The 21,264-nt window shown below is 45.1% G+C and overlaps 1 protein-coding gene across 1 annotated transcript in view; it reads left to right on the forward strand.

Annotated features, from left to right (window-relative positions):
* Positions 1-21,264, forward strand: part of LOC144936435 (supervillin-like) — a 155,211-nt gene that overhangs the window by 37,160 nt on the left and 96,787 nt on the right. The window contains exon 3 of the mRNA XM_078863489.1: positions 4,101-4,189. Coding sequence (XP_078719615.1) covers positions 4,101-4,189 — 89 coding nt within the window. The remainder of the gene's footprint in view (positions 1-4,100; positions 4,190-21,264) is intronic.

Raw genomic sequence — 21,264 nt, forward strand, 5'->3', positions numbered from 1 at the left:
ACCCTCACCAATCACCACTCACCACTCACCCTCAACACTCACCCTCACCACTCACCACTCACCCTCACCACTCACCCTCACCATTCACCCTCACCACTCTCCCTCACGACTCATCCTCACCAATCATACCCTCACCACTCACCCTCACCACTCAACCTCCCCTCACCACTCACTAATCACCACTCACAATCGCCACTCACAACCGCCCTCACCATTATATTTTTGCCCCAGTCAACGCCGGATATTTCCCATTCGTAGCAGTTTATATCAACTCTATAAGCAACTTATATTAAACAGGAAGCGCGATCCTAAAGTAATTTACAACCTTCGATTAGTCCTTTGTGCGATTCAAAGAATCGATTCCTGGCATGTTGGGGGTTTACATTTTGAATGATAGAGTTTCATTTTCATTGTTATTTTATTTTTTTATTTTTTCAGGAGTTTTTAATTACATTTTTGCCCCGGTCAACGCCGGATATTTCCCGTTCGTAGCAGTTTATATCGACTTTAAGCAACTTATAGTAAACGGGAATCGTCCGAATCTAAAGGAATCTACAACCTTCGATTTCTTTGCGCGATTCAGAGAATCGATTCTTGGCGCGTCGGCTTTAAAAGTAATTACACAGTTGTTTTTTTATTGGTATGTAATGTTTGAAAGTTTTCATAAGATTTTAAATGTATTTTCCCCCCGGGCAACGCTGGGTATATCGAGTTTATACCACAAATGCGTGCGCATATTTTTAACGGGAATTAAAAATGGCGTCCACCCGGCAGCGAATGCGTCGCTACCCGTTGCCAGGGGCAACCGCCGTCCAATGAAACTGCGTATGGTCCGGCGACACACAGACACACACACAGACAGACAGATTTGCGATTTTATATATATATAGATGGTTGCCTGCCCGGATTCTACCTGGCTTTAATCTGTAATATAGTACTTGACCCAACATCCACCTGGCCACCTCACTTTAAATATGTATAATATGATAACAAAGCAAAGGAATGGGTGCTAAATGTCTATTCATCAAACAATTTATAGATAGGATTTTTACTGGTAGGAACCTCCTGGTTATACCAGCCCACAGGGGATTATTGTGTCCGTCCGTCCGTCGTGCATCCAAAAATGGGAGGGGTGGGACTGGGTGGAGAGGGGAAGGTGGGGAGGAGCTGGGAGGGGAGGGTGGGGAGGAGCTGGGTGGGGAGGGTCTTGAGGAGCTGGGTGGGGAGGGTGGGGAGGGGAGGGTGGGGAGGGGCTGGGTGGGGAGGGTCGGGCTGGGTGGGGGGTGGGAAGGGCGGGGCTGGGTGGGGAGGGGCTGGTCACCCCGTGGTGCCCTTATAAAACTCAACGTTTAACCTACTCACGCTGGATTGTGCCCGCCCTCACAGTCGGCCATATTTGCGGAATACACCACGCCGCCCTTGACCCTGGCCATTGACTGAGCAACCCAACGTTCCTACCAGCTCCCTCCACAGAAATGTGTTTTTTCACATGCACTTGGAAGGCCTGCAAGCTCATTTTAATATTTGAATATCCTGATAAATTATATTTGCTGGAACTGGTTTTCATTCAGTATAATTGATCTGTTGTGTATATCAAGCAGTTGCCTTGGTTTTGATGTGCTGACAGTCAGTGACGAACTATATATTTTTCCAAATTATTATTTAAATTGCAACGCTTGATGTTTTGTCAGTTAGTATTTGGCAGAGGTGGGACAAAGTCATTGTTATGCAAGTCCAAGTCGAGTCGCAAGTCATCAAATTCATGACTCGAGTCTGACTCGAGTCCAAGTCACATGACTCGAGTCCACATCTCATAGGTGGGACAAAGTCATTGTTATACAAGTCCAAGTCGAGTCGCAAGTCATCAAATTCATGACTCGAGTCTGACTCGAGTCCAAGTCACATGACTCGAGTCCACACCTCTGGTATTTGGACTCTTTATACATTCCAAAATCTCTTCCAAAATTATTTTCTGTTCATATGTACTTTGGTCATAACTCGAAAAACTGTAATATATAACAAAAAGTGGAAATACTTTTTTATTTTAAAACCCTTTGTTGTAACAGCGCATTAAACAGTTTGTCAACTTAATCATGCACTGTACTGTATATGCAAAACGGTGTCTTCATCAGCAAAACATTGCAGCAGGAATCTCAGCATGTTTGCTTGTCAAGATAGCATCACTATTATTACACATGTTATGAAACCGGAATTGTGATGCCTATTGGCTGAACGTATAAACATCAACATATACGGAGGACCACGAAGCTTGGGCAGTTTTTGGCACTGGCTCACTGCCTGGCTGCTGCCTTCCCACTTATCTGTGGTTCCTCGCGCCTCTGGGTCGTCCTCTCTCTTCAAAGTAAAATAAAAACCGCGTGTGTTGCAAGTCTAGAATATCACATTTAAGAGCCCTGAGATTTTGACAACTATTTAGGCAGCAAGACAACAAAGCTACTGGAAAGCAGTTGTATGCATGTTAAGGTTCATCAGTATGGTATAGCCATAGTTGGCCTGATGTTGTCGTTTGTGCCGGAGAGACTTGTGTTGAGCAGTCCTCACCCTCCACTGTGGTGGACAAACTGGAGCCACCGTGTCGCTCCGTGACGGGAAGCAGAGGGCGGTGCAACAAAATTCACTGTTGTACAATTCCCATGCTCCCACATCTACACTCCCCACCTTGAACAACCTGCACTCACCAGCATGGTGGAGTATGGTCAAATAACCCCCATGACCTGCATGGCGTGGGGAGGCCTCGTCTAAGCAGTGGATTGACAGGAGCCCGATGTGCACACGATGTTGAATGAGGCAACGCACACCAGAATGTCGAAACGTCCTTATCTTAGAGCAGTGGTTCTTAACCTGGGGGTGCGACATGCCGTTTCTGAGAACCAAAGAGGTGCAGGCTGCAGTAAAGGTGAAGAACCACTGTCTTAGAGGGTCACTGTATTCACACCATGTTAACTCGATGGCAAGGGCAACAAGTCCCATGGTGACGGCGAGAAGTTTCCACACGGCTGAAGCAAACCATTGAAGCATCACCAGTGACGTCCGTCCTACGTCGTGTGCTAGATGCACACAGTGCTGGCGCTAGCTACCTTTACTCGTGCCCAAGGAAGAATTCACAGAAGTTCCCCCCCCCCAACGTTTTCCTCCCCTGCCGCCCGACAGCTGTTGAGGGGGGGTCCACCCTTGAATTGCACTTTTTGCGCCCCTCCGCCCTCCTGTATTTTCTACCCCAGGAAGCCACCTGTGCCGCTTACCTCTAACGCTTCCTCTGGAAGTATGGGATCTTTTTGTTGCAATTAGTGTACTTTATATAGCCCAATTAGCGTACAGTATACGACTGGGTGCCAGGATGGTGCAGTGGTAACACTTGTGCTTCAGAGCAAGAACTGCCTGAGCTCAATTCCTGATTCAGGTGCTTTTTCTATGTGGAGTTTGTATTTCCTCCCCCTATCCTGCGTGGAATTCTTCGCGGTTCGCCAGTTTCCTCCCATAGAAAAAAAATGTAACTGGTGCTTGCCAAACATTCAAGTGCTCAACAATTATCTGCAAATTACTCAATTAGGATTCCAAAAAAGCAACACCACCCCCTACGGCAAAAAACGTTGCAGACTGTGAGGCTTTCCTGGACAAACAAGCAGAACTATGAACGTAGCCCCGTGCAAACGTGGTCACCTCATCTCATGCGTTTCTTTTCTCTCTCAGTAGATGTAGGACAGAGGGGAACTGAAATGTAATGTAAAAACTCAATAACGTGAGTCAAACATACTCTTTGGTTCTTTCGGTAAAGTCACGTAGGTGAAAAAATAAATAAAAATAAAATTAAGAATAAAATCAAAAATAGAAATAACTAAATTAAATCACGACGTTTCGAAAGCAACACAAGCTTCCGTCATCAGGTGGAACAACCACAGTAAGAAAAAAAATTACTGTAACAATTATTAAATTACTGTAACAGTTATTTGTGTTTCTTACTGTGGTTGACCCACCGAACTACGTGACTTTACCGAAAGAACCAAAGAGTATGGATCCTTGCAGTCACGAAAACTTCAAATCTAAAGTGAGTCAACTTTTGTGTTTGTTATTGTCAACAGAGCGTGCCTGGTGCCGCATCATTCGCCTGGCGCGTGCAACACGACGCAGACGGCATCGCTCACAACCGCTGCAACTTACGACCTTTAAGGTAACCCTGACCTTAATCTTTTCAGATCTCCGGAGAACTGCTTTCTATCTCTAAACCCCACTCGTACATACTTGTACATGAGAGGTCTTGTATTGGTGGAATATTTAGATCTATATTTTTCCTTAGTTTTTTTCCGTGAAATAATGCAGTCATGTTTTTGTTATGTTTTCGACCGGTTCCCTATTCCTGTAATGTGTGAGGCATGTTCCGATACTTGCTGTTTGTATCACGATCGATGTAACCATGATTGCAACTAAGATCTTGTATCGAGTAGGAACATGTGTACCATTGCAGGACGCCCACAAAATAGAGCCGACCAGCTTATTGGGCCCTTCCTGCCGAAATAAATCAAATCTAATATAATTTTACGCAGCTCTGTAAATGTATGTATGTTTAACTTCTTTCGCACCGTACGTAGCCAACTGTGCTAATCGGAGGTAAAAAGCTATAGAAGTCGTTCTAATTGAATGTTGCGTAGAAGAAATGTAGGGTAATTTTTGAGCTTGCTGAGCTTAGCTCGCATCAGTGCGTTCCAAAGGGGCCATTGTGCCCCACGTGGCGCACACTGCCCGCAATGCCCACTGGCGGTGGGTCCACTTGTGCACAAGCAGTCTCCGGCTGAGAGGCGTCCGCGCAGTGGGACGGGACCTCCCCTATCAGGGCTCCCCATCACCATGGACCTGTACTGCAGGCATGTGCAGTGCCATTTAACACATTCCTGCTGCGGAGGGAGCTGGTAGGAACGTTGGGTTGCCCGGTCAATGGCCAGGGTAAACGGCGGCGTGGTGTATTCCGCAAATATGTCCGACTGTGAGGGCGGGCACAAGCCTGCGTGAGTAGGTTAAACGTTGAGTTTTATAAGGGCACCACGGGGTGACCAGCCCCTCCCCACCCAGCCCCACCCCTCCCACCCCCCACCCAGCCCCACCCTCCCCACCCAGCCCCTCCCCACCCTCCCCACCCAGCCCCTCCCCACCCAGCCCGACCCAGCCCCACCCTCTCCACGCAGCCCCTCCCCACCCTCCCCTCCACACCCAGCCCCTCCCCACCCAGCCCCTCCCCACCCAGCCCCACCTCTCCCATTTTTGGATGCACGACGGACGGAAGGACACAATAATCCCCTGTGGGCTGGTGTAACCAGGAGGTTCCTACCAGTATAACAACAATAAATATTATAATAAATTTACAGACCTTTATTTATTATTCACGTTTTTATAAGGTGCAGCAGACCCAACAAAACGGGCTTCAAAGAGCGCCGTACAATAGGATGTATTTTAAAATAATTAGTTTTTCTAACATATCAATCCACTGTGGAATGAAGGATCTGTTTGTGGTATGTCAATATGAGTAAATGTTTATTTTACAAGGTACCTACAAAAAAGTATTTGTCTTGATCCATTAAGTCACTAAGTGTGGGATCAGACTAAACCCTACTTTAATTGGCATGTTACTGAATTGGTAGTGAAACCTCAGTGGTGCGTAGGGTCGCTCATAACTGAACGGCTTTGCACGGCAGGAGTCGTAAACATAGTGGCTTCAGTGGACCTGTGGTTCAAGTAGAAATTGGTGCATCACTGTCAAGTGAAAGAGGTGCTAAGGTTGCTAAGATTCATAGCAGATAGGATGTGTGAAATTTCTGGGAAGGATTAAGGAAATGCAATACTAGTGAAACAGACATTGCTGATTATTATCCTAGGAGCAGCAGACCAAGAATAGCGCTGTCCGTAACAAATGCACGGGGATGGGAGGAAAAGCTTCAGGCCGCTTGGTAAGGTAATAAGGACATCAGGCTTTGTGGGGAGCAGTCGTGGGGTATGTAGTGTGCACTGTGCAGCCTGTCCCCGTGCGGTACAAATTTGCCTCAGCACACGCCTGCAAGTGGCCATTAGTCTGCCAGTAGGGGACGATGTTGCTTTTAGTTGTTATTTTAAGTACAGCAGAAATCCAATAATCCACGTTGACAGGGGGGGAGCGGGGGGTGGCGGATATTTCGCAGATCCTGTAATCCATGGCACGTGTGTGTGTTGTGTGTAGATGTATGTAATAATAATTTAGGACATTTGGTATTCACGCTATTCTTCTATCACATGTCTATGATGAAGGCGCTATATTTCACAGGCATAGTCTGTGCTACTTTTACGGTAGGGGGCAATGATTGCAGTATGTAATCCCAATTTAATAATTTGGGGGTAATTTTACGAATCCGGCAAAATTGTAACATGGTGCCAGCACACAACGACCTATGTCTTTCTAATTACGTAATGGGATATTTAATGTCCACTGTGAAGCAGACGGCGTGTATCTCACAGTTAAAGCGCCCGCAAGTATTAATCAGGGCGGTCTGTCGGGTTTGAACCGCGAACCTGTGCAACAAGCGGCAAATGAGCCACTGCTGTGCCGGGTCACAACCGCTGTGGTGTATGCCTGCGCTTGCATTTTGTTCGAGTTAATACTGTATTCAGGTAACAGCACGTTTCATAGAACAACCGGCACACAAAATATACAGCAGTTTATTTGTATTTTCTGAAGATAGTGTCCTTGGGCCTATATCATGGACATTGTTGTACTGTATTATGCCCCCCACATTATGCTCTCTTTGTTCATCAACCCATACCTAGCAGTGTGGTAAAGTATGGTCAAATAACTCCCACAACCTTCACGGTGTGTGGGGAGCTCCTCATCCAGAAATGGATTGAAAAAGGGGCTGTACATGCACAAGATAGTAACGATGGGGAGGGAGTAGCATGCAGAGATGATCGACTGCGGAGGACTGGTATTTTTAGCAATCGCATGTAAAACATGTAAGGCTCTTTGACAGGCGCAGTAAACCCTTCCTGTTGCACACGTGGCTATAGCTGCTTATATTTCCGTCTACCTAATGCTCAATCACATGTACCCCGTGGTCATCTTCAACATTAAACAAATTATTTGGTGGTACTGCGTTGGCAGTGGTGCACTTGCACAAATAACGAAAAAACCCAACGCATTCACCAACAACCCTACCCTTAAAAGGAAAACGTTTAACCAGTAATATATTTCATAGGTGACGTTTTGGGCAATGGCCACATAGAGAGGGCAGAGAGGTAGAGTGCTCATCTCTTCTGCTTATTGTGTGAAGGTTTAGATTCCATCTGAACTGGAAAGGTGACATACAGGGGATCACTTGCGTTGAGCCGGAGGGATGTGTTTTCTCTGAAGAGGTAATGGCACTGAGACTTATGACGTCAGCTATGCAGCTGGTTTCCTTGTCTCACTATTGATGCTGCCAGGAGCAAACATGAATATTACATCGGGTAATTTTGGAGGGCGTATATGAGTGTCTATGTGTGCGCGCATGTCCTGGGTAATTTAGTGGTCTGGCTAGGATGTTTTCGCCAGGACTTGTTCTGCAGGGCTTTTGTAATTTACTGCTCCATTATGCAAGCTGCGTTACAGTAGATGCACGCTAAACAGGAATGTTGTAGTTTTGAGTATCTATAACTGTTGGTTGCATTTCACCTTTTGTCAATTTAAAATTGGGAATTGGAAGATGTATTCGGAATATATTTCAGACTGCTTCTCGTGGATTAAAAGCAGCTCCTTTGTTATGTGTAATTGAGTTTCTGCAATTTTAAAATCATCGTATTACAGTACTTTAAAATGGTCAGGTTTGTGTGGCTCAGCTTTGCTGGATAGTACAATGTCAAACAGGTACCGTTTGTGTTTATCTTTTTCAAGTGCTGTGCTGTTGCAAGTGTTCGACACGGGTGTATGGTAGGGACGTAGAGATACATCATGAATTCAAATCGATGATTTGACTCCCGATAGATGTGTGAAGTTGTGCATGACAGAATAGCTCATTTTATATTTGTGTTAATGTTATATGCAACGAGCCCACGTGACCCCTGCAGTCAGTAAATAGGTGTTACAAGTCACATAAATGTCATTGATTCTCAAATTCATGACAGTATATCCGAATCGTGACATTTAATTGCATTGCAAGAGGGTGGTCGAATCATCGCGGTGTAGTGAGTGACCTCCAGTCATCCTCGCAGCAGCGGATTTGGCTAGCCGTTGAATAAGGACGGTCACTGCATTGCACGCTTTTTCAGATGCGCTTCTGCGGTCGTCTGGAACGCTCTTCCTTCTGATAATAGGATGCCTCTGGAGCTATGCACTTTTACATTTATATCGAAAACGCATTTCTTTAGATCTGTTTTTTTGTGTGTGTTGAGGTTGTTGTCCTTCCCCCCACACCTCCGATTAGCATGGTTGGCTATGCACAGTGCGAAAGAAATTCAACATAGATATCTGTGTTTTAATTACAGTGAATGAGGCCACAGCCGTTTTATTCACCGCTTAAGAGATTGCCAACATGGTTTAAACTTATTTGCGTAAGAACAGCTTTCTTTAGCCTACCAAGCCGTTTGGATTAAAGCTTGCTGCCTTTAATAGCATGCACTTCTGGACTCTGCTCTCTACGTTGCTTGTTTGGAGACTGTTCTGTAATTTGACTTAGAATTACATTGATTGAACTTGACGAGGAAGTGGTGTGGAATCTCCCCGGGGTTGTAATGGCCATATTTGTATAAATTTAACCGTGAACTTGTTTTGTGTTAAAAGGCTGACATGTATTCACAAATCACCGAGATTCAACTGCAAATTATGATTACCTCTTAGAGCACCTCACGCATAGTCTTCTCAGATTCACCGGTAATGGAAGTGATGTTCAGGGATGGAACGGGGGGGGGGTGGCGTGAATCTCGTGGCTCTCGCCAAGTGTTCTTTCGTTCCGCGCATAGGAGTCTGGGCTGTGCGCACCGCCAGTTCTAACATCCTCCTTTGAGCCCAGCGTCAAAGCCACAGCTCCGCCCTCGCGCCCACCCCATGTGCTGCTTAATCTCATTACAGGCATTAAGTGAGCTGTTAAAACTGTAATAAGTGCACTCGCTCCCCGCGTCTTCTTGAGTCTATAACGAGCCGTCAGTGGATGATCTCCACTCACCCCCCCCCTCGACGCCACCTGAAATTCTCTTCGGCACAATGAATGAAGCGACGATGGCGCAAAACCCCTTCCTAACGCGATACCTGCAAGCCGCCGGGGCGCTGCTCCCTCAAGGTGCGTTAAAACACGACGTTAGCGTTGGTAACTCTGCGGGTCGCGCCCGAAAACGAGTCGAGTAAGAGAGGAGACTTTCGGGGTGCTGGTATTGAGAGCAGTTCTCATGCTGGGGCGGGGGTATAATGAGGGCTCAAGAGAAATACGGAGGGATTGTCGAAGAGTTCCGGAATTACTTGAGAGGTGGGAAGGGAAGAGGGGTAGTATTGAAGTATGGGAAGGAGGCGTACAGCTGTTGTGCAGATGGGGTTGTAGCTATTGCAGGGAGAAAGAGGAATGTAGCAATAGTCTATGTTTTATTGAGCTATGATTGATAAATAATTACCTTTACTTAATAAATGCATAAGTAAATATTATGCAATACATAAAGTATGAAGAAACATATTTGTTTCAATGTAATGTAACTATATTAGGTCCGGCAGTAGTTGCCCATGCCTGTAATTTAGCACTGTGGAGACTAGGGTTGGTGGATTGCACAAATGTTGCAAAACTCCTTTTTTTGTAAGCGTCGAGGTGCCCATACCCTTGCTTGCTAGGAGAAGGGGGTACTACAGCAAAGTCTGGACAAATATCATCTGTCCCTTCTCTACGGGATAGTATTGCCCCTTCACAAACGTGGGTTTCCTGTGGGTGCTCCGGTTTCCTTCCACATGTAGAAAGACTCATTGACTGAAAACATCGTAATATATATAGAGGACTGCAGAGCTTGGCCAATTATTGGAGCCGGCTAGACGCCTGGTTGCCGTCCAGCTTATCTGTGGTTCCTCGGCAATTGTGGGTTTATACACTTTGGTTCTTTCAGTAAAGTCACGTAGGTATAAAGTAATGACTTTACCGAAAGATCCAAAGAGTATGGATCCCTGCGGTCACGAAAACTTCAAATCTAAATTGTGGGTTTGCATGAATAACACCGCTATGTCAATACACACGTGAGTCCGCAATTAATGATTTTAATATGTGAAAAAGCAATTCCAATGTTTTTTTTTGGTAACTGATTAATCAAAGTAAAAATAAATGGCAGATGTCAGGCAACTACTGCTGCCCAGGTACTATTCCTCAATAGCGGCCAGACACCTGCGCACGCCCAGAGAGGGCGCGATGACCCATGACTGTGACACCAACGATGATTTTGATGTCAATATTAATGATGCTGCCGATTTTGGTTAAATTTAGAGATCTCTCATCTGTGACCCGATGGCCTTCGACTCCTATTATCCAATTTACCGCATATATGATCTTCCAAATATCCTCCATCATCTGCTAATTTCCCTATAAGTCATTTCGGATAATTATGATGTTGGTGCTGATGATAGTGATGATGCTGCTGCTGTTGATGTGATGATGATTTTGATAACGATACTGCTGCTGATTATGATGCCGATTTTGATGATACTACCACTGATGGTGATGACAAAGATGCAATCGCTGTTGGCGGTAACAGTTATGGTGACAATGCTGCTGATGGAGCAATGCAGTGGCACTCTGTGCTGTATTATAAAGACAAACGCACACAGAGACACGGCGACTCAGAGACGGACACAGCCAGACACAGAAACAGATACTGAGGCAGATACACAGATACATTGAGACAGAGATATAATTGTGTCACGGTTGTTGATGATGCCACCTCAGCCTAAATTGGTAACATTGAATCATTGAGCTTGAATGTTCTACTATAGGCCCTTTGGCCCAGGCCCCTGGTTTATGATTCGTTTAACTGGCCTTTCACAACAGCCCTACTCTGACACCTCCCATCTCAGTACTGTGTATTAGCATATACCCACTGGCTTCGGATGCAAGGATGCCCGTGTGAGTTAACATCACAGAGTCCATCAACTGTTGCGATATTAAGCCGGCACTCACAAACGTGGTGACATGTGCGACGAATCTCGCTATGGTCACCCACCATGCTTCAACAACTTTCACACACAACCCCAGTGTTTGGTTAGGTTTTCTGTGTTAGCAACCATGACAGGAAAGAGTGCATATTTTCAAGATGTGTACCTATCAAGGGACTATTTACACTATTCACATAATGGGATGTTCTAAGTCAAACTTCTATTAGTGTACATCGAATTAATGTCATCGTCAATTTGTTCAGAATCCAGCTCAATCCATGTGTGTCTGTGCTTTGTCAGGAGTGATGCGATGGGCTATGAAGATATGAACAACGTTAGATCTTTATCTCATCCTCATTGATGTTAATGCTGAAGCAGTGGCATGGCCCAGCGGCAGCGTGTTCACCGCTTGTTGCAGGGGTTCACGGTTTAAATCCAGCAGCTGCCCCTGATTATTACCATCAACGTAATAACTGTAATAATTCTACGCACCATCTGCTGCACAGTGGGTATTAAATATTCCCTCACGTCATTTACAAGAGGTAGGGTCATTGTGAGCTGACGTCAGGGTCCAATTTTTTGCCAAAAAAAAAATTACCTGCCAAATAACTAAATTGGGATTATACTTGGCAATCATCACCCCCTTACTGGCAGACATGCCCCAGGTCACTCTTGCAAATGCGACTATCCTTGCGTGTTGGGTTCTCACTGCCTGGTTAAACAGAATAAACGTAAACCTTGAAATGGATGACAGTGAAATAAACAAATTATCCTTATGGCGGTACCCCGGGGTACCAAATAACACAGAATGGCCGCGGCAATTAAATACTTTATTTTTGGGACACTATTTTATTCCAGGGGTGTACTTAACTCTGCAACTGGGGTACCAATCAATCCGAAATCAGTGCTACTCCGCGATGTCGAAACGCAGCGAGGACGATTGCGCTGAAACTCTGAACGCTCGCAGTACACACCGTAGTGATGCATCGTGTACAGCTCGTCGAGATGAGTCGACTGCCGCATCGCCGACCATCGACAGACTAAAAATGACTGTATCATGGACATTATGCGAGAGCCGGGGTCCTATGGCACCCCGGGGTACCGCCATAAGGTTAAAATATAATAGCATTGGAGGCGTGTCTGCCATGTGTTCTGCAACCACCCCTTGGGTTGAGGGTCGGAAGTGAGGGACTGCTGGACATGAGTCAGTGCGTTCCTGCAAACCCTTCCCACCCAGCCGTCATCGCTGTTCAGTATCCCACCGCAGCTGAGCACAACTCATTATGGTCCAGTACACAAAGCAAACATAATCACCATGTCCCCTTGGATGCATTTGGCCCAATTCGTGTAAAATATGTAGTTTCGCGCTGTCGCATACCCTTGAATGCTCATCCTGCTGACAAACCGATTCTCACGCACGCACAGGCACACACGCACGCTCATGCGCGTCTGTGTTGGCCCCTCCCTACCACCAAGGGGGGAGTTTAATGGTGTAAAGCCAAAGATGCTTGGTGCTACTTAAAACAATGATGTTGAAGAAGATGATGATAGCGATGCTGAGGATGATGATGATTATGGTGATGATGGGCGCCAAACTTCCACATGAATTGTGATGGAATGGGCTGGATGGCCCCTCTGTGTTCCTCGCATCAGCAACACTCCCAAGGCATTCCGTGTGACAGACGAAAGGCTCAACCATTGGCGAAGGGGTTTGCTCTTACGAGACCCCACCATAAGGGGCCGTCAATAAATGACGTCATGCACCTGGGGGGGGGGGGGTCAGACATTTTTGACGATGTGTGACGAAGGGGGGGGGGGGGGTTGAGAAATGTGACGTTATATCAAAATTCGCAACTTTAAATGAATATAGACAACACGTTCTACTTAATAAAATATAATTTTTTAAATAAACGTTTTCTCCTACAACATCAGAGTGCAGCGCCACATTAAATTCGCACTACAATGACAATAGTTTATAGCGATTTGAAGCATGTTTTATTTTTTTGGGGGGGGGGGGGGAGAGCTTTGTGACGTCATATTTGGGGGGGGGGGTCTGACTAGGGGGGGTGGGTGGTCAAACATCGTCCAAAATCGCGTGACGTCATTTATGGACAGCCCCTAACTCTGTTCTGACCCCACTCATTTTGGGCCATTGCATAATTGCCTAATGAATAATGGTGCAATTATTTCGTTGAAGTGTTGAATGGTCCATGATTTGCACATTTCATAATGTGGTAATTTTTTCTCCTAAAAACAGCTGTCATTTCACAAAAAGTGGCAGAATGGACAAGTAGTGACGGTACTCCTCTCCTCAAGTAGAATTAAGCTTAAATATATTTTTTAGAATTTCCTGTTCATGTATTTTAACATTACTCGTATCGGTTATCATTAGCGTGAGTGTTGAGTTTGATTATAATAAAGCAAATGTATAATGAGTGGATAACGTGTATCCATTTATTGTGCAAGCTGTGTGGGATAACTGACATCACCAGTAATCTGTAGCTAATACTTCTCCACTCTAATCACAAGCTGATGACTGATTCTACTTCCCTCAACAGGGTGTCCCTACTGAAGCTCATTTGTGGGGTGAACACGATCAGCTGCCGATCAAAGTACAACAATACCGTTTGGCATCCACAGTGGAGTTTGGTTTCATTTGTAGAGATCGCATATTACAAAGGGTACGCAAGCAAAGGTTACTTGTCCTTAGCCAACAGAGTCCAGGTGTATCTGTTTGTGATGTTCTCAGGTGCCTGGCATTCCCACAGGTGGTAGCAGAGCCAGTTCTGTATGACGTGCCAACAACACGGCTGCCTGGAGCCCGCCCACTTGCCAAAGGGTTTGCACCGCGTATTGGCTGGAGGGCTGCTTGAGTGGCGTGTTGTGGTCTGGGAGGCACTGGCTAAAGCAGCGTGAAAGATTCTGCACTCATTGGGTCATAAGAAGTGGTATTGAGCAGCGTAAGCTCAAAGTGCCCTCCTTGTGCAGCATTTACCAACACCAGGAGCAACCGTTAGTGGCAGTGCCAGTTAGGATGGACTCTCAGCATGACGCCAGCCTTGGTGAGTGGCCAATCGTGGCATTACCCCAGCAAAAGCATCCGTATGCCTGCAAGAAACCAATGTCCTCATTCATGCGTTGGTAGAAAAGCAGTTTCTGGCAATGTTTGACCGGAATATTTTTTTTTAAATACAGTTTTTAAATATGTATTGCTGTTTCTGCCAACACGTCAATGAGATCCAACACGTTTGGTTTGCACGTGTCTTTTTACAGAGGTTTAACGCGTGTGAATTTACACGTGGAGTGCTTCTATTTTGTGTTTTTGTGTATTTAGATATCTAATCATGTGTATAAGTTTACGTGTATTAATAAATTTGCGTCTTTATGCATATGCGGTTGCCTGAGCCGTAAACACACGTGTGTTTTTCGCTTGGTTTAAATGTGATATAGTCTGGTGGTACGAGTGTGATGAGTAAGCGTTCATGTGTGCGTACATGTGCGTGTGTAATTTCCAACCTTCCTTTCAAGGATGTTACATGGATGCTGTGAGATACACAACTGCAATTGAAGCACTGTGCTCTTCTAAAAGTACAACTGTTCAGTAATCTGTACCTTATTTTAAAACAAGGTAGTTTGTATTGTATGAATCTTTCTGTTTTAGCACGGAAAATTAACGATGGGGTGGGTCTCATTTTGTGGCTGTGCAATTCTGCCATTCCCTTTGAGTTTGCTGCCGAATGCTCACAGGAAACCATCCGTGGACAGTTTTTTTGTATCACCTAAAGCACTACTGTAGTATTGTATCGTTTAACTGTCCGTTCGCATTGTTGCTGTTCATACAAATTACACCTATGATGCTGTGCTTAAACCTTGCATAAAAGAGGGAGTACGCCTGTGGTGAATTATTGATGAGCATTAAATGTGCAACACTAATGTTATGTGTTTGCCTTTGAGGCAAGTACTCTATACGTGTATAGAAGAAAAAACGACCGAGTGTGTAAATGTCCTGACGTGTGTGCATCTGCACGTGTAACAATAGAGCACTACTCAATGTTCCAGTTGACTCCTGCTCCTGGCCCTGCATACGTATGTATGTTGAACTTATTTTGCACCGTACATAGCCAACCATACTCATCGGAGGTGCGGGCGGGGGGGACAACAAACTAAACACAAAAGTAGTTTTAAAGAAATTAGTTTTCAATCTACATTTAAAAGTGCACAGCTTCAGTAGCTTCCTAATATCGGAAGGAAGAGCGTTCCAGACGGCCCCAGAAGCGCATCAGAAAGCGTGCGATGCAGTGACCGTCATTGTTTAATGGCTAGCAGCCAAAAGACGCTGCGAGGAAGACAAGAGTTCACGTGATGGTTTATGCTCCTTGAGATCAGCAAAAATATAATCCGATACATGCAATAAAATAAATAACTTAAACCTGTTGAAGCAACATTCGATTTTCGACACTAAACAATTGCAATGATATTCGAGTAAAACATGTGTAATAACACGTGTTCCACTTTCCCAATGAATCCTTCCACATCATATCACGTAGAACTGTGGCAGAGTAGTAAATGCCCTCTGTCAGAAGCTGGCCGCCTCTAGGTGGCAGTACAGTCTATAACCTGTACCGGAGTCCCTTGATTAAATTATTATCCACTTCTCCACAACAAGGTCCCCCTATGTAGGCACAACAGACTTTTGGGGGCAAGTGCTGTTAGCGAGTAGCACTTATTATGAAGGCCGGCACAGCACACGAGATGGGTGGGTGGCCAGCACCACGCCCGGCCTCTTTTGTTTCCCGAGTGGCGATGTTTACTAAATGCCGCACTCGGTACACTCGTTTGAGGCCGTCAGCGGGAATTTAATTCAGGTGGTTGGGTTCGTAGCGCAGCGCACGAAACGCGACACCACCGCTCCCCGTTAATAACATACACACTTGTGTATGTATGTGTTGTATGTCCAGAGCCCCCATTTGGCTGCTGTTGTGGCCCTCCCCCCACGGCACTACCCACCATAACGTTGCCATCCAGCACCACGAGGAGGTTGGGATTTTTTTTTTCTTTCAGTCCTCTGTCAGGAGCTGGACCGGTACCGCCTGTATCTCTGTGGTATTCAGGAGGTCCGGTGGACCGGCTCTGGCTCCTGCCACCATGAGGGGTGGACAATCCTCTACTCTTTTGAACAAAAGAATGAAAGGGGCGTGGGAGCGTGGCGGTGAGGTGTGGGAAGCTGTAAGCCCCAGGCTACTTTGGGCTCGCTTTCCCATCAACCAGAGGCGAGGAGTGGTGGTCGTGGTTACTTGTGCCCCCACCGAAGACGAACATCCATGGAGGGATGCAGGCAAGGTCGATGAGTCAGATGCCTTCTATGACCTCCTGTCACAGGTGCTGGCTAAAGTGGCCCCTCGGGATAGAGTCATCTTGTTGGGTGACTTCAATGCCCGAGTTGCTCGTGATGCTAGCACCTGGTCTGGAGTGATTGGAAGACATGGGCCAGATCAGCTCAATAACAACGGTAGGAGGCTGAATAATTTTGGTGCAGCCCATGGGCTTGTAATTACCAACACGCTCTTCTGGCATCGGCTTATCCACACAACATCATGGATGCAAGCCGGATCCAAGCTGGACTACAGTTTGACGGAACAGCGGATGCGGCCCATGTCCTTGACACCAGGACCTACCGTGTAGCTGATCTGCCAACTGACCATCGACTTGTCATCTGTAAGATGTGCATGCCATTCTTCCACTCCGGTGGTGGGTGTACACCCAGGACCCTATTCAAACCCATAGTGGCATGGTCTCAGCTAGCTGATGAAAGTTGTAAGCGAAAATTTCATCATCGCTTGCGGCTGGGGTTGGCATCGTCCCCCACTCCTCCTGATGTCGAGGGGAAATGAGCTCATGCAGCTGCAATGGCTGCTTTGGGTACACGGTCCAGACCTCCTCAGAGACTCTGGCTGATAGAGGAGGTGTTCAGAATGGCTGAGAAAAAACGACAGGCCCATTCTCATCGTCTACTGCACCCCACGTCAGAGAATGAGGAGGCTTACCGCAGGCTTTGCACAGAAGTTCAGAGAGCCGTGAGGTGCTACAAGGATGGTTGGTGGTCGCAGGTTGCTGAGGAAATGGAGTCTGCCTCAATGGCCTGCAATAAAAAATTGATCTTTAATTCCATCAAAAAAGTAACCTGCAGCGCCACACCTATTTCCATCATTAGGGGAAAGAATGGTGATCCAATCTCCGACCCCCAGGAACAGGTTTGCAGATTTGCTGAGCATTTATGAGGTACTGGGGGAGGGGAAATCCCGCGGCCTGGAAAACATCGTGGGACAAAGTGGGGATGACCCTGCTGAGGCTGCGGTGCCTCAAATATTGGAAGAAGTCACCCCCTGTGAGTGGCTGGCTGAGGTGCCATCTGTTGAGGAAGTACTGAGGGCAATCCAGAGCCTGAGACCAGGAAAGGCACCGGGCAGAGATGATCTCCCAAGCGAAATGCTGAGGGAGGGTGGCGTTTGTGCACAGACTGCCCTATATAATATCATAACAACAGTCTGGACCACTGGATGGGTTCTGCTGGATTAAAAGGATGTCCTGGTGGTCCCCCTCTTTACGTGGCCTCAACTTGCACACAGCCTGGCACAAGCGTTGTGGTGACGTCACCGCCACTTAGTGGCGAATGGCGGTTGTTGTTGTTGGCTTTTTGTGTTTAGTTTGTTGTCCTTCCCCCCGTACCTCTGTTTAGCACGGTTGGCGACGTACGGTGCGAAATAAGTTCAACTTTTTATATCACCTGCATAAGAGTGTGCATTGCCAGGCAAATGATAATCCTTGAGAGCTGGAATAAGCGGAATTAAGCAACAATCCACAAAGGCTATTAAATCTGCACGGTTTAGAGCCTCATTTTATCTCGTGATATAATGGAACCCAATTCAATCCAATCCCATGCCATGCAGGTTCTTTTCTGGATCTGATTGATCAGCAGCACATTTTGATCGCAAACGGGTATTTTCATCACAAGTGTAATTCCCCCCCCCACCGCAGCATGTGTGCTGTTGTGAGTGTAGCTGGCTCAAATACACGCCCTATTGGAATCGAAGTTCCCAGGTTTAGTTTCCAAGTTAGTGAAGTGTATGCATTTTTAAATCCTTTATATTAAGTTCGCTTGCTTGCTTGCTTGCGTGCTTGCATGCTTGCTTGCTTGCTTAGGACCGTGCAAATCTTTCGGTCGTTTTTTAACCCACTTCCCGTGATCCAATCGAGCTGACATTTTGCACACAGACTCGTTGTGCTTGACAATTAATTTTCATGAAAAAATTTTTCCTAAATTTTACACTGTTTAGGGAATTTTTTACAAATATTTAATTACCAATTGCTTAATTGTGGCAGACAATCAGAGGACGAGAGGACTGTAGCCGCCCGTTTCATGATGACGCAAATGTTGACTAACCACATGGCATGAAATCCCTGTCCCCACGCTGTACAATGGAGACTATTTATAGAGCAGTTAAATTGAAGCCGCCAGGTTCTTGAAAGTGGTAAAACGGGTCAACGCTAGTGCCTTCGGGAATATACGGGGCATGTCAAGAGGTGATCTTTCATTTTTAAATCCTTTATATTAACTTCACTTGCTTGCTTGCTTACTCAAGAAAAACAGAAATGAATAATAAAATGAAACCGATGCCACGCATATAAAGGATTTATAGTGAAAAACTTTGTTTTTACGGGTTCATTTTTTTAAATATAGTAAAAACTGTATTTTGCATCTTCTAATAAGATGAATTTTACGAATAAAATATTGTAAAGAAGCGTTTTTTACCCCCCTTTACACTGTTTATAAGCACGTAAACTACACTTGGGAATTAAGCTCAGCAGCACCTTGTGATTAAACAGGAGGGAGGTCGGTGTGTAACCCCGTACACTACTGTGGCTCTGGCCATTGGGGGCGGCTGTTAATGGCCGTGCGGGCCTGTAAGCCTATCAGCCAATTAGGATGTGACCCGATCACAGTGGGGTGACATTCCCATTCCATCTGATCCTTTCTTTTAAATAGTAATTTAATTTTGTAATCCTATATCTGAATACATGTGTACGAAGTTTATATATGGATGCAATTTCAGGTATCAAAATGTTTTTGTTCTGCTTCCCATGTTTGCCTACCATCTTTATATTCATGAAACTGAAGCACGCCCTGAATTCACGTGTTCTTATGGAACACGTTATGAGATAAAACATTATGATGGTGTATTTTTCCAATATCAACACCAAAGATGTAATCGTAGCTGCAAGCATTGGCATCTTGCCCTTTGATGTCTTGCTGCTCTTGATAGGTCAGTCCTAGCTGTTACCCTGACAGTTTTTAATGCTGATAATAGGGTTCTATAAAACTTGATTTGAAGCTTTCATGACTGCAGGAATTACTCTTTGGTTCTTTCGGTAAAGTCAAGTAGAAATAAAAATAAATAAAATAATAGAATACGACGTTTCGATTGCAACACAAGATGATTTATCTTTATCAGATCTCTATTTAAGGCCTCGACACAGAGGCATTGGGTCTCTGTGTGTCTATGTTGTGTGTCTCTCTCTGTGTGTCTCTGTTTTGTCTCTCTCTACTTGTGTGTCTGTCTGTGTGTGTCTCCGTGTCTGTGTTTTGTCTCTCTCTCAAATGTAGTTCTACCTGATGACGGTTGCTTGTGTTGCAATTGAAACGTCGTATTGTATTATTTCATTTATATAATTTCTACGTGACTTTACCGAATAACCAAAGAGGGTGCTTTGAATGTGTCTATCGTCTGGATGATTGTTTGACTAAGGATGTGTGGTCTGTGTTTATTACAGGTGACTGAAATAAATATTTATATAACTCCTACGATCAATCTGGTGACCCAATCCACTCTGGTAAAGTGGTTTGATCCAAATCGGACTTAAATGGAATGTATGCCTCATTCACCGAACGAATAATGTGCTAAATTGATAATATTACAACAACAACAATAATATATCTAAACAAATGTGTTTCTTTTGATATTTTGATAAACATTTGATTTGTAACCAATAAATACATATGTAAATAAATTGTGTGTGGGTTTAGATGTCCACAGTACAGTGGAACGTTGCTAAAGAAGGGTAAGGAATGAACTGCAGGAGATGGTTATCCGTTTCGATTTTTTTTACCGAAGGACACTTTTGGTGTGGATAGTTGAGGGGTAAGGAGTCAAAAACCATGGGAGCAACACAGCATACGTAGTTGCCACCTGCTGAGCAAACAATGAGCCAGGGGATAGAGAAAGGAGAGGCTGCTGGAATGTAGAGTTGGATGGAGGTTATCCACGTGTGGAGATGGGAAGGTTGTAAGAGACGCATCGCTAAACACACCTCCGATTATAATGGTTGGGCTATGTGCGGTGTGAAAGAAGTTCAACAAACATGTGTTTTTCCCGCACAGATGTCTCATTTGTGCAATCACAATCCCAAGCACCCTGCCTTAATCTGTTTTGTCACAGGAGCGATCTGAGATGGGTCAATACAGTTATGTTTTATGTTTTATTTTGGCACAGGTAAAACCCTTTCGGCAATAAAATGCTCATTTTCGATCGGGTTCCTGGATGCAACAAAAACACGTGAACAAAGCAATACAGAAACAACTGTACATGGTCAAGTTCTGAATGTGAACTGCTAAGTGACACGAGTAGATGTTTACAGCACATGACACAAATGTGGGTAAATAAAAACACATAAATAATAACTATACATTAACAAGCAATTTTATATTAAATTAGCTAAACTTTACATATTTTAACATGTGAAATTACTGTAAAGACAAATTCATCTGAACAATATGGGAAACAGAACTAAAAATATAAAAAAATAAAGAAGCTTAAATATCTGATGCTTTTTTTTTCTCCCTGGCTTCTGTTACCCGATCTCTCTGCTGTCCTCCCGCGTCTGGCTCCTCCACGGACCTCATCCTCCTCCTCCCAGCTGTTGACGAGTACCTGGAGTTAGAGAGACGGTGGAAGACTCCCCGCTGCAGTCGCCCCTTGCACACAGACAGCTCCCATAGGTACGCTACATCTGCGTTACCATCCTAAACCGAGAAGCCACTGGAGCTATGCACTTTGAGCAGATGTTCAAATAATTAGAAAATT

This window comes from Lampetra fluviatilis, chromosome 1 (assembly GCF_964198595.1).
Source record: "Lampetra fluviatilis chromosome 1, kcLamFluv1.1, whole genome shotgun sequence".
NCBI lineage: Eukaryota > Metazoa > Chordata > Hyperoartia > Petromyzontiformes > Petromyzontidae > Lampetra > Lampetra fluviatilis.